At 39.0% G+C, this 24,386-nt stretch overlaps 1 protein-coding gene across 1 annotated transcript in view; it reads right to left on the bottom strand.

Annotated features, from left to right (window-relative positions):
- Positions 1–24,386, bottom strand: part of LOC138713204 (dendritic arbor reduction protein 1-like) — a 528,115-nt gene that overhangs the window by 121,626 nt on the left and 382,103 nt on the right. The window contains exon 2 of the mRNA XM_069845107.1: positions 4,216–5,104. Within this exon, the coding sequence (XP_069701208.1) occupies positions 4,216–5,104 (889 nt within the window). The remainder of the gene's footprint in view (positions 1–4,215; positions 5,105–24,386) is intronic.

Raw genomic sequence — 24,386 nt, 5'->3', positions numbered from 1 at the left:
AAAAAAGTTTCCTTATCTATGAAAACAGACAAAAAAAAAAAGGCTAATTTTATTTTAGTCGAAAAAGATCTCTATGAAAACAGAGTGGGCAACAAGGAAAAATGTGACATTTTTGTCAGAAGAAATCTCCCTACATACGACATCTACCTTCCTCTCATATACCTTCATATCAGGCGCAATAAATTTGAGCCAGAATTTTGTTTACTCGAGATCAGCTGACAATAAAAATTATGAGAATGGGTTTGGGCCACTTTTATTTGTCTTCACAACTAGTTATTTTTGTTATGAGAACGTTTAATTTGGTAGTGTCTCTCTGGGTTTGATTACTTTGAACACAAGTTAGGTGTACATCGACCATACTACCTTCGTACTGAGAGCAAGTTGCAGATCAACAGGTCACGCTTCAGTCAGCCAAGTAGTTTTCCCTCATGGATCGGTACTGTGTGTGGGTACATCTGTTTATTCATGTACCTGTGTGTGTAATTCGGTAACCAGGAATATCACTTGCATTTAATAACAACAATAACGAAGTATATTTTTAAAGGCAGCTTGCAGTTTATGCAATAAAAGATAATTTTTATTAGGGATAGACGAAACTTAAAAAAAAATCAGGAGCCGATGAAGATACATTTACTGAAATAGGTTTAAAAATATTAAATATCTATGCATTGCAAACACACGCTGTCAGCTATGTAGGCCAATATTTTGAGATTCGCAACAAATGTAACGATATTAATTTAAAAAGCACGTTCGAATTTCTTCCTGCAACCGCTTTTGTTAACATTATGTATTAGTTGTAGTAACATAAAAGAAATCTAAGTCTTAAAAAAATTAAACCCAATAAACAATTCAGGCATTATATAAAAGTTTTTAGTCGCAAAGGCTACCTAGCGCCCGGAATTTGTCTACCCCTGATTTTTACAACAAGTAAAACGCATCTAGATACTTTAAATCTATTAAAGTTTGGAATTAACAAATGAAAAATAAATAAATAAATAAAATTCAGCACAAACTTAAAATAGAACTCTGAGTGCGTGCTTTACGAATCTCTACAAATGACAATCAGAGACTGTAAATATTTTAAGTGTTTCAAATGAACAATTTTCCTTCTACAATGGCTGAAATCCAGAACTGAATTGAGAGTCAGTTGTTCATAAGCATTGTGCCTCCAGGTACAGTATGTGGCTCAAATCCGTTGCCCCCTGCGTACGTGCGTACATATGTCTCCACTTGGGCGGCCAATTTCGGACTCGCACTTAATCCAAGTAAGACTCAAGCCATAATTATTGGACATAAGCGTTTAGTTAACTCCCTTAATAACAGTAATCTTTCAGTTGTTACCCTTAACAACACGCTAATCCCTTATTCATCTGTCGTAAAAAATCTTGGCTTCTTTTTTGATAATAATCTAAGTTGGAATTTTCAAGTTAAAGAAACGATAAAAAAAATCTGTTCCTCCATTCACTGTTTGAGTCGCTTGAGAAACTTCTTGCCCCAGCAACTAAAACTTACCCTAGTGCAAACCCTAGTAACGCCGCACTTCGATTATTGTGACGTTTTGTTAAGTGACCTAAGTTCTGAATTGTCAGTCAAGTTACAGCGAGCTCAGAATATGTGCGTCAGATACGTGTGCAACATCCGACGGTATGATCACATATCACCGTCCTTCGCAAGTCTCTCGTGGCTCCGACTTAAAGAACGTAGAACTTTACACTCTTTGTCTTTACTCTTTCGAATTCTGCACACTTCAACACCAAATTACCTTTCGTCTCGTTTCTCTTATCTATACTCTAACCACGACGTAAATACCAGATCACTTATCTGTGGCACGCTAAGTATACCTCTTCATAGAACATCTTGTTATTCATCATCTTTTACAGTATCCACCTCGCGTCAATGGAATTCCTTGTCACAAAGTATTAGGGGCTACAAGACAATAAACACCTTTAAAAACAGCTTAAAAGATAACCTTATTAGCATTTCACTCCAATCTTACTGATTTAAACTATCACTGACTACATTGTTACTTTTTTCTTTAGACACCATCCTGATTGTGCTGTATTTTAATTGTCTCGTAATAATCTCTTTCTATTATCTAATATTATTTGAAATATATTAACATTCTATGTATTTTAGTTTAATTCTGCTACACAGTTTATTTCAGTGTTTAATTAATAGTTCATAGTATTTTGTTGTTTAATTCGTAAATAACTCTTGTATACATGTAACTCTCATCTAAATCAAATTGTTGGATTCTTTGTAAGTTCATGCATATGTATATACACTTTTTGCTGGTTGAGTGGAAGAGAAGGCCTTACGGCCTTAACTCTGCCAGCTAAAATAAATCATTATTATTATTATTATTATTATTATTATTATTATTATTATTATTATTATTATGCAACTACAGACCGATTATTTAGTCCTGACAGCCCGACGACGCGAAAGAGGGGAAGTAATAGGAGTAGTGGGGAGAGTTCAGGAGTAGAGATAAGGGCGAGCGGCCAGTAAAGGAATGCAGTAAAGTTTAACTGTACTGGAAACATACAGCTCTACCTCACGCATGACATCCGATCGCTCTGAAGGCAAGCAACTGACCCAAACATCCCTTTGCGTAACTATACCTGGTAAGGTTTATCTTGTCTCAGTAGCAATAAAACCAAGTCCCTTCAAATGAGGGTTGAGATTATATGAAGGTTGTAAATTTTCAGGATTCCTTTCTAAACCTTGTTATTGAACAGGCTACCGGAACTCAGTTTCTTGAAAGACAAGCCCAGTGACGGAACTACACAGTACGAAGAGAGATATTTTGTAATTTTATTTTGCGCTACAGAATGTATCAATTAGTCCCTTCCGCCACTGAACGGATGGACGGCATCGCTCCACTCCTTCATCGCCATAACAATACAGACGAAGTAAGACATATCTCCTTTCTCTCTCTTTTCACAGTGAGACAAGATTCATCACACAGACTTTAATCCCCATTTCAGTTTGGTTGATAGGCTTTCCCCTCAACTCACACTCTTTACCATCCGTGAAGGGGAAGATGCTACTATTCATCTTACTAACGTTCGACTAATTGACTTTGAACATAGTGAAAATTGTTATTATTGAAAATGTTTATCGGTAATCTATATTTCGAAATTTTGTACCAAGCGTTTAAGCGTTTGTTTATTGTTGTTTATATCAACTGGCACATTAAAAAGCTACAGACAGCAAAAGATAAAAAATGTTTTCTTCACTGCTAGTTGCTACTCTAAGCATACACAACGGGACAATCTGCACTGTGTCGCTCCCCCCTGACTTCATAATACAAAGTAACATTCCTTAATTTAATTAATTATTAGTTGAAAATATTGTAAGAACGACACTAAAATATACTGAAACATGTAATTGTCAAACATCTGTGTCGATGTATTTTATATCCACTTATGTACTTTATTTAATATTTTATTTTCTTGTGTGTACAACTTGGGGGGTGCAGGTATAAGAGGTAACAGCTACCGGTCTCTTACTGACGGACTCAGGGCAAGTAGAAGGGGAAAGAAATGCCTTCGCATCCTCTCAACTTGTATGAAATGTCGTTTAAATGGACTCGCCTGACCCAGGCGCACATTGACAGCGACTGTAAGGACTAAATCAGGGTTGGGCACCAAGAGCGGATTCTACTCTCTAACGGGGAGCATATGACTTCTCTTCAACCCCTTTCTTCCCCGCCGAACACCGCGCAGCGTTGATGCCGTCACGGATGAATATTAAGCGTCCCCGTTTAGAGTTTGGAATCGCTCCCGGTGCCCAGCCCTGGACTAAATAATCGTATTGTACTTACCTACCTAGCACTGAATTCCCTATAATGTGTGTTTCAGTTCACAACCCTGTATACAAGTTTTGCTATGGATATTTTTAATCTCCTTCCGACAAGATGCAAAACTCAAATACCGCACCGCGTTGAATACCGTTGAAGTCTTGAATCTTAATTCATTGATTAAAGTTCTCGTTAACACTTTGTTAAAACCATAAAATTTACTTAGTCTTACGTTAAAAAAGTATAAAATTGTTAAAAAAAGGCATATACCTTCGACAGGCAGCCCGTTTCAACGCTATGTCACGTCATCTTCAGTGTCTCTTGAACCATTCATTTTTTAACAATTTTACACTTTTTTAACGTAAGACTAAGTAAATTTTATGGTTGAATCTTAATTCTTGTTGACTCACCCAAGAAGTCGCAGTGGTGGATTCGCCTCTTCTCCAGCTCAGGGTTGTTCCTCCTGTTGTACTTGGGTAGAGACGACGCCGTCGTTACAGTCGGTGACCCAGTTGTCGGTACGGGTGGCGGAGGAGGCGGTGCACCGTGGTGGTTGGGGGTGGGGTAAGGCGGTGGCGGCGTTCTCCTGGGCAGATTATTACCAGGCGAACCGGGTTCGGAAATGGGCGGCGTCGGTGGTGGCACATACACAAGTCTCGACATGTTAAACGCCGGGGGTGGTAGGTTCCCGTTATTGAACTTGTACCCCCCCGCCTGGGGGTGGTGTTGCGGCGGGAACTGCTGAGGGCTGCTACTACTAGTGTTGCTGAAGGGCGAGGCGGGCGCCGTCATGAGGTGCAAGGGCTGCAGCGGTTGCTGGGGCGGTAACTTCTCCGTCTTTATAACGGGGGGGTTCATGAGGGGCGGGAGGGCGGAGGGCGAGCCGCAGGACGCCACCTCGTCGGGCACCTCCATCTTGACCTGCGCCGCCAGCGTGCCCAGCATCTCCGCGTTCTCGGGGTCCAGCTTCTGGATGCTGGACGTAATGTCCTCCCACAGGGGCGGCGGCTTGAGGAACACGTCGTCCTCGGGGTGCGTGCCGCCGGGCACCGTCCGCATGGACACGTAGCTCATGTTGTGGTGGTGGTGATGGTGTGGCCGCGGGGGGTGGTGGCTGTTGGGCCCGTGGTGCGTCAGCGGCGGTAACGGCGGCGTCTCGAAGAAGTCGTCGATCTGGGACGACGACTCGCGCCGAGGCTTGATCTCCAGCTCTGCCGCCTCCGCAGCCGCCGCCGCCTCCTCAAGGCGGTGCAGCCGCTCCAGCTCCTGCTTGCACAGCAGCGCGTCTAACTCGCTCGTCTGCAAACAAGGACGCAGCGTGTGTTACAAACGTCACTGCTGGTGCGGAAGTGCAATATGAAACCAGATACTTCCGAATAATCTTGTATCGTTAGAAAAAAAATATAGCCTATTGTGACAGTAGGCCTACTATCAGAATAAATTTCACACGCTGATTATAATATAGTAAGAGAAATAGTTATTAAATACCTAAAGAAAAGACAATAGACAATCGGTACTATAAAATTATGGAAGGAAAATCGGGATACATGTTTATAAGAAGATAGTTGGGGCTTGGTACATCTGGAAATAAAATTGGAACTTGCCCCAGTATATGGAAAGAAAATCGGAACTTGATACTAACGAAAAGAAAATCGCGATTTTATAATTGAGGCGTTCAGAAGTCAACATGATTAACTCCATATTTGGTTATTTTACAGTTTCTAAGTTGGCAATGTATTAAATTGACCATATTTTTAGTGGTCAATATGATTAACTCCATAGTTCAGTAAAAAGCGCACAGAATGCAATATTCTTCTTCACTACAACACAGAATCAATTGTGTGTATTCAACTTTAACCTTGAATATCTCAAAATCTTTGGAAAAGGAGTTAATCATATTGACTTCTGAATGCCTCAATTATTATAACTAAAGAAATTAAAATCAACTTAAAAACAAATTTCAAGTTCCCATATGAATCTTTTTTTTTTAGTATGTTATTTTACGACGTTTTATCAACAGCTTAGGTTATTTAGCGTCTGAATGAGATGAAGGTGATAATGCCGGTGAACTGAGTCCGGGGCCCAGCACCGAAAGTTACCCAGCATTTGCTCATATTGGGTTGAGGGAAAACCCCGGAAAAAACTCAACAAGGTAACTTGCCCCGACCGGGAGTCGAACCCGGGCCACCTGGTTTCGCGGCCAGACGCGCTAGCCGTTGCTCCTCAGATGTGGACCCATATGAATCGATAAAACGAATCCTAAAGAGAATAAGTAATAGCGAACAGGCAAAACATCAAAATTCAAAATGGAAAGAATCACTCAAAGATCCAAAACTAATTCCTGATCTACCTCGAAAATCTGCCGTGGCCATGTTTAGATTGATTACTGGTCATGATTGCCTCAGTAAACACCTCCATCGTATTGGAGTACTGAATTCACCTAATGCTTACTGTGCGCCAGAGAAGAGGACATGGAGATGGAGCACCTGGCTAATTGTGAAACTCTTAGAACATTTGTGGACCTTCCATCAAAATATTGGAAAGCAAGAAGGATGATGAGTGCATTGTTAAATCCAGAGCATTAGATACACACACATAATTATTATGGAAAGAAAATTGGATCTGGATATTTACGGAAAGAAAATCTGGACTAGCCTAAATATTATGGAAAGAAAATCGGGACTTGATACTTACGAAAAGAAAATCGCTACTTGATAGTTTTATTATGGAAACAAGATTGGGTCTAGGTAATTACGGAAAGAAAATCTGGACTAGATATTTATGGAAAGAGAATCGGGACTAGAGATTTGTGGAAAGAAACTCGGGTCTATAAGTACTTGGAGAGAGGGAGAGAGAGAGAGAGAGAGAGAGAGAGAGAGAGAGAGAGAGAGAGAGAAAGAGAGGGAGAGAGAGAGAGAATCGGAACTAGATACTTATGTAAAGAAAATCGGGACTAGGTACTTGGGAGAGAGAATCGAGACCAGATACTTATGGAAGGAAAATCGGGATTAGATATTATGGAAAAGAAATTGGCATTAGGTACTTGGGGAGAAAGAATTGGGAATAGACACTTATGGAAAGAAAATCGGTCTTAATAATTATGGAAAGAAGACTGTACTAGATAACTTACTTATGAAAAGAAAATCAGGACTAGATACTTATGGACAAGAAATCGGTACTATGTGCTTGGGGAGAGAGAACCGGGACTAAATAGTTATGGAAAGAAAATCGGGACTATAATTATGGAAAGAAATGGACTAGATACTTGTGGAAAGAACTGGGACTTATTAATTATGGAAAGAGAATAGGGTCTTGACACTTATGGAAAGAAAATCTGTACCAGTTATTAATGAACATTTAACAGAAATACAATGTTCCATAATTCTACTCTTTATGGGAAACTGAATACACAGAGAAAAAATCATTTGTCTGTTTACAAAGGATATTTGTCGTGAGAAATTTATGGAAAAACATTGTTTAGAGACATTACGAGAGAGGTTCGGCCGGCGCCGTGGATCGTGTCCCGGCATGGCTCAGTTGGTAAGAGCGCTCAGTGCGCAGAGCTGAGAGGTCCTGGGTTCGATTCCCGGTGCCGGTACGAATTTTTCTCGTATTTAATAGTAATAATACAAATAGACTAATTCATATTAGTCGTTTAATATTCAATGAGGTGGGCAAGACCTCATACATATGAATACGTAATGTACATTTCGGGAAGAACTTTTGGTATTAACTAAAGGAAATGGTGATATTCGACACTAGTGACAAGAAACCTGGCTCTCACTACTGCTGGAGTGATTGTCACAGAACATTTTCATAGTAAAAAATTGTTATTGTAGTGCAAATTCTGGAACAGAAAAGACCGCTAAGAACTTTAAGTTGCAATTGTAGTACATATTAATATTCCTCTGCTCTCCTCTTTAAAAGAAAGACAAGGAAGTATGCGCAAAGAAGAACATGCGCTGAAACGAGACGGCGCCAGAGTGCCTGAGCCTTGCGATGCTGTGAAACTTGAGCATTTTGAGTCGCGGGGCTTAAAACAGTCGAACATCGAGATGCGTGCGAGGTCGAGCGCCGACATCGTGACTGACTCGCATGGCCGGCTGCTCTTGTTGGCTCGCAATTCGTGTCAGGGCTGTACAAATTTCCACTAGCCGAAATTAACGTTGTCATAAGGTTACGAAAACGTTTAGTATTTTTACGCTATTATGCATTACAATAAATTATGAACTGATGAATGTACATTACCGTGTTCAGTACTAAAAAATAAACGTACGTATTTCAAAACATTATTTTTAAATATCTATATGAAAATTACTGAATTTCAACATGGAAAAAAATATTTGTGCAGTACGGTATGTCTTTACATAACCAATTATCCGGCAGAACCAGTTATCCGGCACTGGCTTTGTCCTGTAGTTGCCGGATACGAGGAATTCTACTGTATTATTTACAGAATTATATTAGGCTATTTTATTTCATTCGTATACAATGAAATTAACTACAGACTTAATTTGAGAAGGAAATAAAGAAAAATTTAACTAACATATTATAGTACATTATGCAACGAGCATATAACAGTAGTAATTAAGACGCGAGTATGTTTGTTTATGAAACGAGCGCAAGCGAGTTTCATAATTTTCATACGAGCGTCTTAATTACCATCATAAGTAAGTTTCACACGACTTTTTATGCTCGACCATATTTATAACTTGAAATTATTCATAAGTATTATTCATGTTATGGTTATCTAAGTGAGGAGCGGAACTGACCTTCTAAATTGTGAGATGTGCGCAGACGCGAAAGTATTGATTTTTTCCGACGGACGAATGTCATTGATCTTCATATAATCTAAAGAATAACATGAACATTAATCTTGATATAACCTGGAAATTGATTTAGAATTCAAAAACGAGATGACATATTGAATTTATTTGAATATTATTTACAATTAACGCTAATTATTATAGTAACAGAACATAACCTTCTGCGACAGTATTGGATTTCCAGCCTCCGTGACGTTTCGCTAGTTGTCTTTCGATTGCATATCCGAGAATAATCGATACTTGCGCTTTAATAATGCTACAATGGTGATTTCTGATTGGCTGAACAACTGAACTATGATGAAAAGGTGTACTTTAATGAGGTCCATTAAAGGGCTACTACCAGGTGTATAATTACTACATTTCGGCATGGTCGAGCATGAATTATTTTATATTTTTTTCTCTTCATCCCTCTCCTCGGTATTATTTTAATCTGTTGTTGATGGCACGCAAATACAGGGTGATTCACGAGGAAAGGTAAAAAATTTAGGATTTAATTCTGAGGTCATTCTGAGTCAAAACGTTCATATGAATATGGGTCCGTTTTCGAAGGGTTACGGAGATACGGCTCTTTGATTTCACAAAAACTTCTGGAGTTCCATTGTACTAACTCGCATTCAGAGACAGATAACGGACAAATTTAAAGTTTATATTCACGTATGTATGTATGTATGTATGTATGTATGTATGTATGTATGTATATATATATACATATATATATATATATATATATATATATATATATATATATATATATATATACCTAATATTCTAGACGTCGGAGTCGATGTTTTCGCACATTTTCAAAGGTACCTCCTTCTGCTTCAATGCACTGTTGCGCTCGGGCGTGAATCGCGCTCGTCGCTCGGGAGAGTTGCTCGTAGCTGTTCTTTATGCGGTGTGCAGCATCCAAAATACGGTCGATTAAGGCCTCTCCTATTTCCACCTTCCTTTGATATACCAAGTCTTTCGTCCAACCCCATAGACAGTAAATACTCTTCGATATGGTACTCTTCTGTTCGGAAAGCATCGTTCATATTCAGCGACGGCACGCAAGGAACTTCCATCGCACAAACCATAAACATACACAATATCGGCGTATTCTGTAGTCGAAAATTTATAAGGCATCTTGAAAAACACGCCTTAACACTTCCGATAACTGTACCTGTATAACTACTGTACTGTAGATAGCTGACTGAACTGCTGTGAACCGATAAATGATAGTGTATTTGTGTTATGTGTGGGTTCTGTGTCATTACATCAGATAAGGACAGGCGATTGGACATTTATAATGTCCCATCACCCTGTTTGTGAGGTGAATGAACTTTTCTTATTTACATCGCTCACAATGCAGATTCCAATGTTATGTTATTCATTGCGATCCGTGACCTTGTCTCACATCTCACGTCAGCAGCATATGGTAACGTCTGATTCACATTGGGGCGAGACGTTTTACCAAAAAAAATCCATCTAGCTCGCCATCGTTCGTAAACGGACCTATGTTCATATGAACTTTTTCACTCAAAAATAGCCTAAGATATCGTATCCTAAATTTTTTTACTTTTCCTCGTGAATCACTCTGTATAAATCGAGCACATTTTGGTCTGAATTCAACACTGGTAGAACCCGGAAGGGAAGTTATGGCACCAGCGCAAGGGACGAATTTTAGTTCGTTTGCTTGGACTCGCCCTCACACTCAACTGGAGGGGTGTTGGGTCAGTTGGTTACTAGCATTCCGAGTGTTCAGATCGATCTGCTACTACCGCTATTGCTAATACTGAAAACATTGTCCTTCTGAGCGCCCTCATTATGGCATTGTCTAAGGTGTGAAATCATAGAGTAGTTCATAGTCAAGGACATGAAATAGCATACAATGTATGGAAATTTATGTCAGAAGAAGTTGTAAATGGAATACCAATTCCATTGAAAAGCGTGTGTGCAAGAGTACTGGCTGCCACTGGTATTTCAAAGCGAACCTTGGCAAGAATCAGAAACGAAGGAAAAATATTGAGGCAGGAACAACAGATTCTTTCTCCAGTCCGGAAAAATCACAGCCGAAGAAGAAGAAGATTGTTGCAGCTGTAGACAGTTTTGATGAGGAAGTCCTAAGAAGACTCATCTATAATTTCTACGCTACGCATAAGCAGAGGCCGACTCTGCAATCGCTTCTTCCAAAAATGGATATCAGTGTATGATTATGTGAAGAAAGTAGAGAACAATTACATTGAAAGTGAGCACGTGGTGGACAGGATTTTGGAGAACATTTCCATAGACTTTGGGACATCTGATTCCAGCACAGATCATTCGTCTGATTCGGATGGAGAAAGAATATAAAGATGGAATAGCGGGCGTAATTTCGGACTCTTGAGTAGGAAAGTGGTGATACTGAGGTAAGAAGAATGTTTTTAGAAAGAGATGAAACGGATATGCCTGCCGCTCTGAGCTTGAGAACCGTAACCCAAACAACCCCCACTCCTCTACCCTGCTGTCCGGCAATTTAAAACTTCGCGCAGGTTGGTGCCATAACATCTCGTCTTAGCTCTAGGTGTCGCTGATTGAGACTCCTACAAAGTAAAAACACCAGTTTCGAAAAGCTGAGTGTTATGAAGCGTTGCACCGTAGCCACTGTGAGCTTCTTGAACGTGCTCGTCCCACACCGCTGTCTTCGGTTGTAAACAAACTCGTTGCGGTCGATTTCTCTGCCGGACTCGGATGGATATTAATTGTCGGATGTCTCCACTCTCTCTCACTGCGGCAGTGTGGCCAACATGACACCGGGATTGACCCCGACATATATAGTGTGGGAACCTTGTCGACATTTGGCGCCCACAATCGGGAGCTTAGCACCTTGCGACATCTTTGATTCATTCATGTCTCTCCACGTCCTGAAAGGTCAATCAATGAACTCTAGTGTAGGCTAATGCGTGTACAAGTGTCTCACGTGTGGTATTTAACTTGTGTAAACGGAGAAGGCAGGCCATTTAACTTCCTTGTGTTTAGTATTGAGATGGCGATTGAATTAATCTTACAAATTGACATTTATCTGGATTGTGCACAGATGTATTTTTAGACCTGATTTTTTTGGCATGGGTCAGTTCAACAGAGGAATGTCACCTGGAGACAGTGGCGTACACAGAATTTTGTCAAGGAGGGATGTGAAACTAGTCCCGGAAAGAACGTTCTCGACAACATCGTCACGTCCACATCTGTGGAGTAACGGTCAGCGCGCCTGGCTGCGGGTTCGAATCCCGGTCAGGGCAAGTTATCTGGTTGAGGTTTTTCCGAGGTTTTCCCTCAACCCAATACGAGCAAATGCTGGGTAACTTTCGGTACTGGATCCCGGACTCATTTCACCGGCATTATCACTTTCATTTCATTCAGATGCTAAATAACCTGATGTTGATACAGCGTTGTAAAAAAACCATCAAAATAAATAAACATCGTTACGCTGCAGCTACAAAGGAACATTTGTCAAAGTGAAATGTTCACTAACCTCGTGAGAATCACTACGCGACTTTTTTTTTTAAATAAAAATTGCAAAGTTAAACTTTGCGGTAGCTTGGACAGTAAAATGCACAAAACGTTAAACGAACGTTTCACAATTAAGTCAGAACTCTAAAAAACAGCTGAATACCTTTCTTAAAATGACTTTAAAGTCGACAGCGCATAATATTATCAGCACTACAGAACTGTCAAATCTGTCTTTTCAATTTCATATTGTGTCAACTTTATTTTATTACAAAGTTGATAGTCTACTACTAGGCGGTAGGTCTCCCTATTGAATAAAGATAGCATTGTTATAATTCGAATGTGCTGCAGCACCAAGCACAGGGATTATATTGAAGCAGGGGAAGGAAGACTATGTATTAGTATTAGTATTTATTTATTTAACCTGGTAGAGATAAGGCCGTCAGGCCTTCTCTGCCCCTCTACCAGGGGATTACAACTATAACATGAACAATAAAATGACAATTAATATTAAATTTACAATTACAATTACAATAAAAATTAAAGTACGACAAGAATACCTGATTAATGAAAGCTAGACATTTTATCATAGAAGTTAAGAACAAAGAATATTTTTGTATTTACTGAATTACAAATTAAACCTACAATAACAAAATTCTGTAGTGATGAAATTACCGGATATTGAAATATTTTGTGATAGATTAAGAGAACTATTTACAAGAAACCATGTCTGAACGAGTCTCAATTACTGACCAAGTGCCTAGTAAGTTTGCGTCTGAATTCAATTTTATTTCGACAGTCCCTGTTGCTAACAGGTAACGAATTCCAGAGTCTTGGCAGGGCTATTGTGAAAGAGGATGAGTATGAGGAGGTGCGATGGGATGGTATTGTTAGTATTGTTTCATGGCGAGGGCGTGTGTTCAGATTGTGGTGGGAAGAAAGGTAAGTGAAGCGAGACGACAGGTACGAAGGAATAGAAGAGTTCAAGATTTCGAAGAGAAGGAAAAGTGAATGTAAATTTCTATTCTTATCTAGTTTAAGCCAACCTATTGCTTCTAACCTATTTTATGTCGATGTAGACTTTGTTATTCTGGCAGTGAAAAATTAGAAAGGAAAACGATTATGGATAAAAAAAATACTCAAACCTATATATGTCATTTCTTTTCAAAAAGTTCAAGGGAGTTTCAAACTCGGTAACCGCCCCTGCCGCCTTGCGTACGCCCCTATGACCGGTTTCTGGTACTCCTCAGTTAACTCACAGTTACTTAACTGCTCTTATAAATTTAACTGCACTGACAACTTTCATGAGTTTCCGGAAAGTTAAATGTAGATTTATCAGCGCTTTTAACTAACAGTTGAAGTAACTACAAGTTCAGTATCTACTGTCGTCCATAGATGTCTCACTAGCATTTTGTTAGTGTTTTTTTTTAGTTATTTATTTGCAGAAGTTTTCAGTAGTGATATGGCTGATGGGTACAGAGTGAGCTCTGTACTAGTAAGTGCCAGGCTTTTTAATTAAAGAATCCTGTGATAAACGATAGTGTAAGTCCTAGAAAAAAGTCATGCAACGAAACAAAATAATCTTATTACATCAACTAGTCATTCTCTTGTGAACCAGGTCGCTCGTCCTCTGATCATGCGCACCGCCTCCTTTCTAGGACTTGTAAAGTATCTGTGCGACTGCATTATTTTTCATGTAGTCAGGAAGCTGTGTGTTTGGTTTTACAATTTTTCATACCCTCAGGATGTACAGTAGTGGCAAAAATAACCGGACCGACCCTTGTAGCTGATTTCAGAGCCTTGTTAACTTAGAGCCTGATAGACTGGTAACTAAGACTTTCGTGGTTCGAATCCTGCCTGGGAAGGAAACTTTTTTTTGTTCCTTATTCAAATTTATTCCCAATACTTTTCGATTGCAGCGATATTTTACTACTTAATTAACTTATTATTCCCAGAACATGAATTTTACCAGCAATCGAAAAGTAATGGGAATAAATTTGAATAAGGAACAAAAAACGTTTCCTTCCCAGGCAGGATTCGAACCACGAAAGTCTTAATTACCAGTCTATTGTGCTCTGGAGTGAACAAGGCTCTGAAATCAGCTACAAGGGTCGGTCCGGTTTTTTTTTTTTTTTTTTTTTTTTTTGCTGTACATAATTTTCCTCGATTTTCAGTTTTACAGCATTTTATAACACTAATGTTAAAGAAAGTGCACTTAGAATTAGGATAGGGTATTTTCATCATTCTTGCACTAAAATGAAGCTGGTGAATATAACTATGGTCCGTCCTAGGAATCTGTGGAATAGAAAGACGAAAGTGGTATGTGGGAGGGCTAGGGCCAATGACCGCTCTGGGGGGGAGGCATTGCTTGAACGAAGCGAGCAATCGCTTGCAGGAGGGGATAATTTCTATCTGAACTCTACTCTACCGTCTATCACGAGCATCTTACCCCTTAGCGAGCTCTAGCTGATGCTACCCGCAATACACTCCGGCACAGATAGACTCCGTCCCCACATGCGCTAAGTTACTCCGCAGATTCTGGGACGGATCAGAGATGTGGAAGTAGAATAATTGTCCTCTTATATGAGGAACATTTATTGAAACCTCGAGAACTAAAATTTTTATTTTTTTTTACATCTTAATTAAAAATGAACTGTTTTCACAGCTTATTCTATATTCTTACAACAGTAAGACAATAAAAAAAAAATGATATAGCTTGAAAACTTTGGGCCAAGGACTAAAACAAAGGATTAACCGTTTCAGCCGTGAAAAATTACCCTCTACCCACCAAAAAAATTTTTTGGGGATTTTAGTTGTACAGATCTTCTAGTTCTGAGCCAGGTAATCAGGAGGAAAATACTTTTCTAAATTGGATAATAAATGTAAATTTTTCTCCCTAGAGTAGATCAGTAGATCCACATTTTGTGGAACTAAATAGTATGGTATAGACAACTATTACACAGATATAAACATTCTAGAATAGGAGTCACAGCTTGGTTATGTTTAAAAACAGAGGGCCGCAGTTTTCCGCTAATTGGAAACGACAGACTTAGACTATTTAGTTGATACAACGTCGTTACACAGACGTATCAGAACAGTTCGTTATGCAAATAGAAGTAAATAAAACTGCTGGGGTGCGTAATGAAAGCTATGAAACTAGTTTGCCCGTTGGTTAGAGAATTACACAGAGTCCCGACATTTACAGCCTGGCCTAGGTGCGGCGCTTATCCCGTGCCAACAGCTTAGCGCGCTCCTGAACACTGGGATACAGCACTTCGAGTCCGGACAGTTGCAAATATATTAACATGCACTGAAGGGTGCGTGGGAACAAGTGCGAAGCAAATCGCACTTTCGAGTGTGTTTGGAGTAATTGGTAACCTTTGCTTGAATCGTGTGTCACAGATCCAACTACAGTTTTCATCAAAGGATTTTATTTCGGTCAGATCCACTAGTAATTTCTGTTGGAGATGAGAATGCAGGACAGAATGTTTCGACTCCCCTGCCAACTCCTTTCAATACTGCTCCATTACCACCTATCATTAATTAATTAATTAATTCATTCATTCATTCATTCATCCATCCATCCATCCATCCATCCATCCATCCATCCATCCAGTCCACACCTGGAGTAACGGTCAGCGCGTCTGGCCGCGAAACCAGGTGACCCGGGTTCGACCCGGTCGGGGCAAGTTACCTGGTTGAGGTTTTTTCCAGAGTTTTCCCTCAACCCAATATGAGCAAATGCTGGGTAACTTTCCGTGCTGGACCCCGGACTCATTTCACCGGCATTATTACCTTCATTTCATTCAGACTCTAAATAACCTGAGATGTTGATAGAGCGTCGTAAAATAACCCAATAAAATAAATAAAAAATCCATCCATACATCCTTTCAATCATTCATCCTGCTCGTAAATACAGGGTGGCCCAAAAGTGACTACCCATTTTTCCATCTGCAACTTACTTTATTAATGATTATTTATTTATAGACAGTTTTTCAAATTGCTTTCCCTCTCCTTCGACACGTCTCTGAAGACGAATTTGGACATTTAAAGCATACTTTTTCGCACAGTTGTGGATCGGAATCAATGTCGTGAAAAAGCAGTACGTATCAATGACTGATATCAAGTCCTCTATTGTGGTTGGTTCTGAAGCGTAGACCATATCTTTAACCAATCTCCAAAATGAAAAATCCATTGGAGTGAAGTCTGGTGATCAAGGTGGCATTTCTATTGTATCTCGTCTTCCAATAGCTTTTCCACCAATCACAATAGCTTGTTTCCTCACTTATTGATGGCCTACCTGACTTCAGGCGGTCCATCACTGATCCGTTTGCTTCAAAACGTTTCCGTAAATTGAAGACTGCCTTCCGTGTTTGTGGAAGTGTCGAAGTGTTCATTCCATTCTTGAATTACTAACTGATAACCACGTTTTAACAGCAAAAACAGTTTCTTCTGTCGACAACATAACATCCATGAACACTGAATGTAACTAACACAAACCTCTAAATAAACATCTGACAACAGAATGATTATTAAGCAATGTTCTCTAGTGGTAATATCAATAACTAATTGTTAGATGAACGTCACAAGTGGGTAAGTTGAAATCCATGGAGAGATTAAAACTGTATAGTAGTAATGGGTAGTGCATTTTGGGCCACTCTGTATATAAAAATTTGACTGTAATCCTATCCTATTTTTTTGTAACTATGATTTATCAATTAGTATATTATTGCATAATTTTGTATCTTATATTCCATGTCCAAGCAATGGCAGTTAAACTAATTGGATTGTGAGTTACCGGGCTTCTGCCGCATCGTCTCGGTTACTAGAGCTAAACGTTTCGACCATCCTACTGTGGTCTTCCTCAGAGCTGAAAAGACTATCATATCGCGATCGGCAATTGGGTCAATCTCTCTTACTTTCCTTACAAGAATGTTGTAACCTTATTTTTTTCACTTTGTTGTGGTAATGTTTACACGAAATGCAATGTTTGTATGTTTATAATATACACATAATGTAAAATATGCAGACGCAAGTTTTCGGAAATGAGGGAAAAATACCTTTGGGGAGGTCGAGACGTAAATGGGAGAATAGGCCTAATATATTGTAAATGTTATTTCAACTCAACAATAGGATTTTATTCTTCCAACAATAATTCCTTTCTACAATTCGCCTTAAACGCTCTCGTCAACAATTGGATTTTCACTCAACACAGTATTCGTTATAGCACTCCACCGACGACAATGACAATTTACTTGGACTAGTACGAACAACAATGAACTGTTAAGCTTAACTAATATTTACAAAGCACTATTTACAAATCAGAACTATCAGTTCTCAGTTCACAGTTCTTCTATCTCAGTCACTCGAGTTCACAGTATCTCGAACCACAGACCTTCAGAGACAGTTCACTGTACTCGAACTCAGGTCCCTCCAACTGCGGTCCACTGCACTCGAACTCAGGTCCCTCCAATTGCGGTCCGCTGCACTCGAACTCAGGCCTTCGGATGCTGACGCAGTTGCGGACGCACACTCGAGTCGAACTCCGGTACACAAGACTGGCTTGCTTGCTCTGGCTTTCTCACTGACTGGCTGATTAATCAACTGAAAACTGCTGTCGTTCCTTCGCGACCGTAATTTATAACCACAGCGACGTAGCCTCGAAAATTCGAATTCGCGAGTCTTCCACTTCGACGGATTTCTCGGCCTCTCTAGGCAAGCAGAAGATGCGCGCGCAAACTCCCTCTCCACTCTCTCGCCGCGCGCCGTCCCAAAGTGCTCCGCGCGATCTTCTCTCTTGCGGGACGCTGGTCGCGAGTTCGAATCTCACGTCGCTGTCACAATATATATTTTTTTATTTTGTTGGGTTATTTTACGACGCTGTATCAACATCTCAGGGGCCTAATATTGAAATGGATTTTAGAGGGTTGGTATATGATGCTAACGACTGGATTAATCTTACTCAGGTTAGGGACCGATGGGAGATTATGTGAAGGCGGCAGTGAACCTCCGTGTTCTCTAAAAGCCATTTGTAAGGAAGTAAATCTTCGGAAATTATCATCCTTTTATCATATTTACACAGACAGAAACCAGAAGCGGTAGTCACTTCATTCAGCGGAAAAAAATATATAATTAATAAAATGCACACATCTGTAATAATTTACTTCGACGCATATAGTATTATAGCGAAAAATAATGCTTTGTGGCCATATACTTACGACTGGAGTCTTTGTTTCGTAAAATGTTTGAAATGGACACTCAGGCCGCAATGTAAACGATAAGAAATTCGACTCGCTGCCTAGCAGTGGGCTATGACGTTTTCTGTTCATTACCTCGATATGGAGTAATAAAGTGTTCACGTCCTTTTAATTTCATTACACCGCGCCAATGTTCAGATCCTCTACGATATCCAGTGCAGAATCAGAAATAACAAACACACATGCTGCAAGTGTGTTATAAATTATCGAGAGCTTACATGGATGCTTACTTACTTACAAACGGCTTTTAAGCAACCCGAAGGTTCATTGCCGCCCTCACATAAGCCTGCCATCGGTCCCTATCCTGTGCAAGATTAATCCAGTCTCTATCATCACACCCCACCTCCCTCAAATTAATTCTAATATTATCCTCCCATCTACGTCTCGGCCTCCCTAAAGGTCTTTTTCCCTCCGGTCTCCCAACTAACACTCTATATGCATTTCTGGATTCGCCCATACGTGCTACATGCCCTGCCCATATCAAACGTCTGGATTTTAAGTTCCTAATTATGTTAGGTGAAGAATACAATGCGTGCAGTTCTGTGTTGTGTAACTTTCTCCATTCTCCTGTAACTTCATCCCGCTTAGCCCCAAATATTTTCCTAAGCAACTTATTCTCAAACACCCTTAACCTATGTTCCTCTCTCAGAGTGAGAGTCCAAGTTTCACAACCATACAGAACAACCGGTAATATAACTGTTTTATAAATTCTAACTTTCAGATTTTTGGACAGGAGACTGGATGATAAGAGCTTCTCAACCGAATAATAACACGCATTTCCCATATTTATTCTGTGTTTAATTTCCTCCCGAGTGTCATTTATATTTGTTACTGTTGCTCCAAGATATTTGAATTTTTCCACCCCTTCGAAGGATAAATCTCCAATTTTTATATTTCCATTTCGTACAATATTCTCGTCACGAGACATAATCATATACTTTGTCTTTTCGGGATTTACTTCCAAACCGATCGCTTTACATGCTTCAAGTAAAATTTCCGTGTTTTCCCTAATCGTTTGTGTATTTTCTCCTAACATATTCACGTCATCTGCATAGACAAGAAGCTGATGTAACCCGTTCAATTCCAAACCCTGCCTGTTATCCTGAACTTTCCTAATGACATATTCTAGAGCGAAGTTAAAAAGTAAAGGTGATAGTGCATCTCCCTGCTTTAGCCCGCAGTGAATTGGAAAAGCATCAGATAGAAACTGACCCATACGGACTCTGCTGTAAGTTTCACTGAGACACATTTTAATTAATCGAACTAGTTTCTTGGGAATACCAAATTCAATAAGAATATCATATAATACTTCCCTCTTAACCGAGTCATATGCCTTTTTGAAATCTATGAATAACTGATGTACTGTAACCTTATACTCCCATTTTTTCTCCATTATCTGTCGAATGAATGCTATAACACAATAAAGCAGTGAATAATTTCAAGGAAAAAATTGTTCCAAGACCGGGTATCGATCCCGGGACCTCTGGTTGAACGTACCAGCGCCGACACCGTCTTAATTTTTCCCCTTATATCCACACAACTCGAGTGGGCTGACAAGACGCCAATTGAATTGAAATTATTCAAGTCTGCTTCACAGGGAGCTTTACCTGAAAAACTAGACTTGCATAATATTACGATACTGTAGGTACAATGACAGAAAACCACAATTCCAAGTCACACAGAGTTTGTGTGCACTCGATGTGGGTCTTTGGCATCTCATCAGCCCACTCGAGTTGTGTGGGTGGAAAAATTGAGACTGTGTCGGTTGGAGTTCCTGGGTAGCTCAGTTGGTAGAGCGCTGGTACGTTCAATCAGAGGTCCCTGGATAGATACCCGGCCCCGGAACAATTTCTCCCTTGAAATTGTTTAAGCTTGCTTCACAGGGAGCTTTACCTGAAAAATTAGACTTGCAAAATTAACCAGTGCCGACGTTGCAGTTATCGTTTTTAACAATTTATTTCAAAGTCAATTGGAATATGTATTGAAATATATCTAATTATCTTTGCGAAGGCCGAGACGTAGATGGGGGGATAATATTAAAATAATGTATTTGAGGGAGATAGGATATGATGATAGAGAGTGGATTAATTTTGCACAGGATAGGGATCGATGGCGGGCTTATGTGAGGGCGGCAATGAACCTTCGGGTTCCTTAAAAGCCATTTGTAAGTAAGTAAATATAGATTTAATTAAAACCAAATTAAAACGAACCGTAACGGACAATAGCCATTTCGGTCCGCTCGGGTCCATTTTGAGTCACGATTAAAGACCCATATTTCGACACATGAATCTGCAAGTGAATAATTATTTCAATAACAACTGATATAAAATTAAAATAACTTGAAAATAGTAGTACAGTTATGTATTTGTACAGGGACATCATTTTATTTTTACTAACATTTCTAATATTAACCTGGCTATATCTTTAGAGAATCGGAAACACAGATTGCTATCCCCTTCCACGACTGTAGTTCGATGATACTGGCGTAAAACACAAACAAATCACTTTACTAGGTATAGGAGGGAAGAAAACTAGTTCATCCATTTACGTAAACTAGGAAATATCGCGATTTTGAGTTCGATAATATTCATTAGGTTTTTGTTTAATAAAAATACAGTACTGTATTAACAATAAGTGTTTTTACTCACAAACTGAGTTATCCATGCGAACGTATTCATTATGCAGTGTATATTATACTGTCTACAGCACATTAGCGTACAATATAGAGAAATGAATTAAATTGAAAAATAATCATAATATGAATATTTAAACACATTTTTAAAATGGTGGCCGTTCATTTCGATATAGGCTTCAGTTCTTTTGTGCATATTATCGCACTATAGACTATTGCATCTAATTCCAATTGCCAGTTTCGTCCTTTGTACTAGTAACTCATGTTGAAATAATTCTGTACCTACTCTACAAAAGAGTACCTTACATACTGTAAATTCAATCTTCACTTCTGCCCGATCCGCACAGATAAAATTACTCAGACATGCTATCTACTGGCCGTCCAAGTGTTTATGCCGCAGGATCGTAGAAAGGGGGAAATCACGTGACAGTTAATTACTTAACGAGGCTCTTTTATTTAAGTTATTTTAAACAGTTGTATATATTAAGTAAACGTCCAATTCCTGACAGCCCAGCTTTTACAGAGGGACGAACAGAAGCAGGTGGGGGAAATCGGGATGCGACGTAGGCAAACGGACAGTACCTGTGCGAAAATATGATTCAATATTGAAAGCTCTTTCGTCACTGGAAAACGCGAACATATTTCTGGAACGTACTATACTCAATAACTCAGTGCTGTTTACTATATGCGGCCTTGGTTCTGTGTGGAGGACAGTTGGAACTTCATTAGTAGAAGGGGTGGGAGCGAAGTACATTCAAAAACTCAGGTACAATGAAAATTGAAGTAAAAATAAAATGATGTCCCTGTATAAAGAAAAGATTTCAAGGGCGGTTTATAGGCCTATGTACTACCTGCGAGACATACAGACTGGACGATGGACACGGCTCCCAAAATCGGTTATTTTCCACCATACTTGACCATCTCTAACCATGATGTGAAATAAGATAGAAACGATATTTTAACAGTGCAGTTACCCTATAAATTCGTTCATAATATTATATCGGGAAACAGCTTGTTTCCATGGCAACCCCTTAGCCCGTTGCTGCCCGCAGCTGGCGAGATGCGACCACAGCATTGCTGAGGCAAGACTGTCATTTATGGAATGGCTACCTCAGAAGTTTCTCCACCGCAGATAAGACATAAACATCTCTGCATTACATATTATTAGATAATATTGGTTCAATAAACTTGCATGAGAAATCTACGATCTCAGATACATTAAATTATCCCGCAGGGCTGTACAAACCGGTCTTGAAACCTGTTGATAGATGATGTCGATTAAAAATAGTTCGGTTACAAAACTGTGGTTCGCAACGCTATTACTAATCGCCTAAGTTTAAGTGTTAGCCTTGTTAGAAATTTGTTCCTAAGGTTCTTTGTTTTCTCTCCCTGTTGTACGGAGGTTTACACTGCAGCCTAAGGCTTATTGTGCTTACCATTCCTATTGTCTGAATGATTTGGTAGCCGAACGGCCGCGATCTTGTACAAGTACAGCACGCCGCACCGTGAACTTAACCCGGGCTCTGGTATGGAAGATGATGATATGTGAATTAATTAGAGCTGTTAATCGATTAAAATATTTAATCGATTAACTATTTGAATTTAATTGATAGGTTAATCGAGTTTTGATCGAGTTGAAAAAATGATTAATATACTGTAATACACAATTATTGTTAAATTTAACTTGTGCTCGGTAATAAGCATAAATGTTAAATGTTGTATTTCTGTATATCTTGTATCGTTTAATTACAAAACAACTATTTTAGTTACTTACTAACATTTATTATGAGGCTTATAATTTATTGTGTCAATTTCTCCGGGAATTTTTTAGATAAACATAAATAAGAAAAAAGTATGAAGACTCACCTAGTTAATACTGCTTCATCCATGATTTTAAACATGTGAGTGCATTCACATACTCCGAATTAAGTGCCGCTCTACGTTTAGTAACGATGTTTCCTGCATCACTCAATACGAAAAATCTTTTTTTCTGTCAAGCACTTCTCCACGATCGTTCAATTGAAATCCAAAAATTTCACCGAGGTTACCTCTCAAATTCTTATATGATATAATGGAGTTCACACTTGTCACAAACCACAGAAAACTGATTTTTTTTTCTTTATGAAACTAAACACACAATCTTCATACACAATCTCAGTACAGAAACTGCAACTGCAAAAGTACAACAGTCGAAACAGAAGACTGGCCCATATTGTAATCGAATTACCAGATTTTAAAAAGAGAAGAAGGTAGCTACGCTCTCACTTGCACACAGTGTAGACATGGCTATTTTATAAGGGATGAGGGTGACGAATCCCAGAAAAGTATATATTTCCTATGCTAGGAAGATGATCTGACAACAAGGTGGAAGTTTTCTTGGAAAACCACAAAACTTAATAAGGGTTTCGCATTGTAATTCAATTTCAATAGAGGTAGACTAGGTCACTTTCCTCATATCTTCATTTCTTTCTGAAGTGTTTGTGCAAAGATTTTCCCTACGCTACGTGGTTTACAGTTAGAAAATAACAGCACTATTATGCTTTTAAGTAAGCAATTTCCGAGAGAGAAGTACTATCGGAATTTTTAGTATGAGTTTTTATTAACAAAGTAATAATTAATATCAACTACAGCCGATTAATTTTAACAGACTCGATTATTCGATTAAATATTTTTGATCGATTAATTTTACAACAGAAATTGATCGATTAATGCGGGCTCAGATGCGATGACCATTACTCCACAGCGGTGGACAAGATTCTTGGTTTAAACTCGACAGAAGCCGATGGGATTTCTTAACATTTCTCCCATCTTTAAACTATTATTTTGACATCTGTCTCCCTGACTGTAAGTTTGGTGAAACAGTAAGTCCCAGTTTTATAAATATAGTTAATCTAATGATTATGTTAAACCTAACCGTGAGTTTAACTCGACGTGCCGTATTACAGAGTCTCGGTTAAGTTAAACCGTAGTGGAATACGATTGGTATTATTGCTAGGAAAGAAAAGAAGACGATCGCAGCTGTTTAATTATATTATTGAATTAAAATAGCCGACGCTTGTGGAGAATCTTTATTAAGAAACATCTTTGTCCTTCGATATAAGAGATAGTATAATAATAGAGGACCAATACCGCGTACTTCCATATTCTTGTCAGACTTAACCTCAAATATTTTCTTAACGCTGACTATGAACGTTATACACTCAAACACAATGCCACCAAACTAAACCTTGCATGATCATCCACGACGTAACTTCATGCAGAATCAACTGAGTAATGAAGTAATAATATTAGTGTGCGTATTTTATGAGTTGTTTAGAATGTTTATGAAACAGAAGTCAGTCAAACAATACAATTATTTTTATGAGTCTAGTAAAATTGGGTAATATTATTAGTGTATTTAT

The sequence above is a fragment of the Periplaneta americana genome, chromosome 14 (genome assembly GCF_040183065.1).
Source record: "Periplaneta americana isolate PAMFEO1 chromosome 14, P.americana_PAMFEO1_priV1, whole genome shotgun sequence".
NCBI classification, from domain to species: Eukaryota; Metazoa; Arthropoda; class Insecta; order Blattodea; family Blattidae; genus Periplaneta; species Periplaneta americana.
Note: the sequence above shows the minus strand (reverse complement) of the source record. Positions and strands in the feature narration are given on the sequence as shown.